The sequence below is a fragment of the Triticum urartu genome, unplaced genomic scaffold (assembly GCF_003073215.2).
Source record: "Triticum urartu cultivar G1812 unplaced genomic scaffold, Tu2.1 TuUngrouped_contig_6097, whole genome shotgun sequence".
Lineage (NCBI taxonomy): Eukaryota > Viridiplantae > Streptophyta > Magnoliopsida > Poales > Poaceae > Triticum > Triticum urartu.
The window spans coordinates 1-4,729 of record NW_024116827.1 but is presented as its reverse complement, the minus strand read 5'-3'; the positions used below and the strand labels follow the sequence as shown (position 1 = coordinate 4,729).

Below are 4,729 nucleotides of genomic sequence, written 5' to 3'. Positions count from 1 at the left end.
AACCTAATCATAACATGAAACATATGGATCCAAATCAGCCCCTTACGAAGCAACACATAAACTAGGGTTTAAGCTTGTGTCACTCTAGCAAACCATCATCTACTTATTACTTCTCAATGCCATCCCCTAGGCCCAAATAATGGTGAAGTGTCATGTAGTCGACGTTCACATAACACTACTAAAGGAGAGACAACATACATCTCATCAAAATATCGAACGGATACCAAATTCACATGATTACTTATAACAAGACTTCTCCCATGTCCTCAGGAACAAACGTAACTACTCACAAAGCATATTCATAATCAAGATCAGAGGAGTATTAATTATCATTAAGGATCTGAAAATATAATCTTCCACTGGATAAACCAACTAGCATCAACTACAATGAGTAATCAACACTACTAACAACCCACATGTACCAATCTGAGGTTTTGGGACCAAGATCAAATACAAGAGATGAACTAGGATTTGAGAGGAGATGGTGCTGGTGAAGATGTTGATGGAGATTGACCCCCTCTTGATGAGAGGATCGATGGTGATGACGATGGCGACGATTTCCCCCTCCCGGAGGAATGTTTCCACGGCAGAACAGCTCCGCCGGAGCTCTAGATTGGTTCTGCCCAGGTTCCGTCTCGAGACGGCGGCACTTCGTCCCGGAAGCTTCCCTCTGATTTTTTTTCTAGGGCAAAACACGCCATATAGCCAAAGATGGGCATCGGAGGCCTGCCAGGGGGCCCACAAGGTCGGGGGGCGCGTCCTCCACCCTTGTGGCTGGCTGGTGGCCCCCCTCTGGTAATTTCTTCGTCCAATATTTTTTATATATTCCAAAAATAAGCTACGTGAAGTTTCAAGACTTTTGGAGTTGTGCAGAATAGGTCTCTAATATTTGCTCCTTTTCTAGTCCAGAATTCTAGCTGCTGGCATTCTCCCTCTTCATGTAAACCTTATAAAATAGGAGAGAATATGCATAAGTATTATGATATAATGTGTAATAGCAGCCCATAATGCAATAAATATCAATATAAAAGCATGATGCAAAATGGATGTATTAGTGTGGATCATGTAGCTTTAGGTTATGCCGTAGTAGCTTAGTGTTTTTTGGGTCGTCCAATGTCTTGCTTGGGAGGCGGCGATGGAGGCAATGAATAAAGAAGCTTCAGATCCTTCCCACTGAGGCGATCGGTCCTATGGTTGCGGATGGATTTGGAAACCAGTTTGTTCAAGTTAGGATAGGGTGGCGACGACAGCATCCTCGTGGTCCCCCCCTCCCGATGCGATGCCGTTTGCTCCAGCGCCGACGTGGAGTTTGGGAGGTAGTCCAGGAGCGGATGTAGATTGTTGTCTGCATTGGTGGCATTTAGAAGATGGTGGATCGTGCGCTGGGTTTGTGGTTCGTGGCTGGTAGGTATGGTTTCCTCCTCCGATGTCTTAGTCTTGCTGGGGTGCCAGATTTGGAGTTCGACGACGTGTCTGAGGTGTTGCCCCGGTCTGATTCATTCAACGTAATGGCTCCGCCTTTGATGAGCCATCTTCAAGGTCCGCAAAGCTGCATATCAGCGATTGAGCCGCGTCAAGCTCGAGGTGATTCATTTTTTTGTGGCTGTTATAGTGACATCAAAGGCAGGTGACTGACAATGGTGTCAAGCTCAAGAAATTATTCAGTTTTGATTGTGATTGTTTTCTTGGTTGGTGTTTTTCTTATGCAAAGACGTGTTATGTTGTCTTTTCGGTTTTTTATTATAAATCCTTATGATATACTCCCTCGCCCTAAAATAAGTGTGGTGATTTAGTACCAAGTTGTATTAAATCAACGGAAATGTTAACGTCCACACGTGTGGGCGTTTGCTCATCGCCCACACGCCTCCATAACCATTTATTTTGCCACGTATGAATAGATGACATCAGCAGAATTTTTTTTGGTTTTCGGCTTAAAAATGTTGTATCTCCTAAATAAAAAAGCGAACTAAAAATCCGTTTTCACCATTAAATCCGTCTCGACAAGATCTTCAAAACTAGACCCCATGTTGATATGTTTCGACGAAATTTTTTTTGCCAGAAGTTGTCACGATGTTTACACTGCAGTTGTCATAGGGCTTAAACTAAAGTTGCCATGTGGCAATTTTAGTTTGTAGATCATGGCAATTTTAGTATTTTGATGATGGCAACTCCAGTATTTTGACCATGAAAATTATTTTTTGTATGAACCACGGCAATATTATGTGCATGTATCATGGCAATTTTAGTTTATGGTTCATGGCAAGTCTAGTTTCTTAATTCCCCATTTTATAAATGTCAAAATTTACTTTTAAATATAGAAGAAAATAGCTGAAACATATCATGGCAACTTCAGTGTAAACATCATGGCAATTCATATGCAATAGACATGGCAACTTTTAATGCAAAAAAAAAATTCATCAAAACATATCAACATGGGATCTAGTTTCAAAGATCTCATCGCGAGGGATTTAATGGTGAAAACGGATTTTGAATCGGATTTTTTGTTTAAGAGGTAAAACATTTTAAAAACTGAAAATCCAAAAAGATTACTACATGCATGCATGCGATGACGTGACAATATGTTTACATTAGAGACGTGTGGTGCGTCTCCCTTCCTGCCACACGTGTGGGCGTTTGCACATCGCCCACACGCCTCCATCACCACTCATTTTGCCACGTATGAATAGATGATATCAGCAGAATTTTTTTTGGTTTTCGGCTTATAAATCAATCACATTATTTATTTTAAGGCGGTGGAAATATGAATGAGACACACGTATTATATATCATGAAAAAGAAAATACAAGTAAAAAGACGATACAAGTGACACGGACCACTCGTTTCTCTCCTCCAGTGTGCAAATCTCAACTCCAAAGTTCACAGGCCAGGCCACCAAGCAAAGCTGAATCAGAACACTCCAATGTCAACGCCAAGAAGGGTGGTCGTCGTCGCCGGCCAGAGCCTAAGCCACCTCATCTCCATGCTGGAGTTCGCCGCGATGTGCCTCCGTCGCGGCCTCGCGGTGACCGTCGCCGTCCCGGGCCCATCCCTCACCGCCCCGGCCTTCCGCTCCACCATCTGCCGGTACGCCTCCCGGCTCCCCTCCCTCTCCGTCCACTCCCTCCCTCCCCCTCCCGGCCTCGACGCCGCCTCCGCTGCCGCCCACCCGTTCATACGCATGCAGGCGACCTCCCGCTCCCAGGCACCTGTCCTGCGGGACTTCCTCCGTAGCCTCCCCGATGTCCACGCGCTCGTGGCCGACATGCTCGCCGTCTGTGACCTCGGCGTAGCCGCGGAGCTGGGTATCCCGGGGCACATGTTCTTCTCCACAGGCGCCGCCAGCCTCTCCATCTTCCTCCAATTGCCTTTGTTTTGCTCCTGGCACGCCGGAAACTTGAAAGATCTCGGCGATACGCCCGTGTCGTTCCCCGGCATGCCCCCGATGCCGGCGTCTCACTTGGTCGACGCGGTGCTCGACAGCGGAACGGACCTGTACGCGACTGTGCTGGACGTATTCGGTCGGATCGCGGCTGCGAGCGGCATTCTGGTGAACACCTTCGACGCGCTGGAGGGCTCAGCGGTGGCGGCGCTTAGAAACGGGCGCTGCCTCCCCGACCGCGCCACGCCGCCGGTCTACTGCGTCGGGCCGTTGATCGCGGAGGGGGCAGAGGGGGAGGAAAGACACCCATGCCTCCCGTGGCTGGACGCGCAGCCCGAGCGCAGCGTCGTGGTCCTCTGCTTCGGCAGCCGATGCACGGTGTCGCTCGAGCAGATCAGGGAGATGGCCAAGGGGCCCCAGAAGTCCGGGGACAGGGTCTTGTGGGTGCGGCGCGCGCCTCCTGCCTTCGCCGCAGCCGCCGGCGGACCGGACGCGGCGCTGTCCCTTCTCCCGGAGGGGTTCTTGGCCGGGACCGCGGACAGGGGCTTCGTGGTGACTGCGTCCTGGGTGCCACAGGTGGAGGTGCTGCGTCACTCGTCCACTGGTGCGTTCGTAACCCACTGCGGATGGAACTCGACGCTGGAGGCGGTGGTCGCCGGTGTGCCAATGGTGTGCTGGCCGTTGGTAGCCGAGCAGTGGATGAACAAGGCGTACATTGTCGAAGATATGAAGGTTGGCGTGGAGGTGAGAGGGTATAAGCGCGGGGGGCTTGTCAGGGCCGACGATGTTGACGCGGCGGTTAGGCAGATCATGGACATGGAGCCGGAGAGACTGCGAGCACTCGAGGAGCGGATCATGGCGGTAAAGAAGAGCGCTCACGCAGTATGGAAGGAAGGTGGCTCCTCCTACACTGCGTTCACCGAGTTTATGAAGCAAATGGAGTGACCATTGGTTTATGAAGCAAAGGGAAATCAGTAGCAACTGCTTAGGTGTGGGTAAGGATCTGTAAGTTGCAGGTTGCAGTATTGCGCACCATTGTAATTAAACTTGAATTGTATGAGTAGAGTCCAATATATTGGTCTATAATGTTTGTTTTGCTTTCATTCTACATACGGGAAATAGTGTTATTTTTGTTTTCTCTTTTATTATGTAATTCAATTCAAAACGGCACCCAAGAGCATATGCTTCACATGGACAAAAAAACCTAATAATGTCAAAAGAAATCAAAATGTTTTACGCATATACATATCCTTGTCCCATATATTACCAGTTACGACGAAGATCAAGATCCTACAGGGAATTCCCGAGGCTCCCCAGGAGGAACCCTAGCGTCGCCTCCCCTCGCCCCGC

At 48.8% G+C, this 4,729-nt stretch overlaps 1 protein-coding gene across 1 annotated transcript; it reads left to right on the top strand.

The window, feature by feature from the left end:
* The first annotated feature begins 2,842 nt into the window (after nucleotides 1-2,842).
* LOC125530132 (anthocyanidin 5,3-O-glucosyltransferase-like) lies at nucleotides 2,843-4,487 on the top strand. Its single transcript, XM_048694532.1, has one exon. The coding sequence runs from the start codon at nucleotides 2,921-2,923 to the stop codon at nucleotides 4,322-4,324; it is 1,404 nt and encodes a 467-aa protein (XP_048550489.1). The 5' UTR covers nucleotides 2,843-2,920; the 3' UTR covers nucleotides 4,325-4,487.
* The last annotated feature ends 242 nt before the right edge of the window (nucleotides 4,488-4,729 follow it).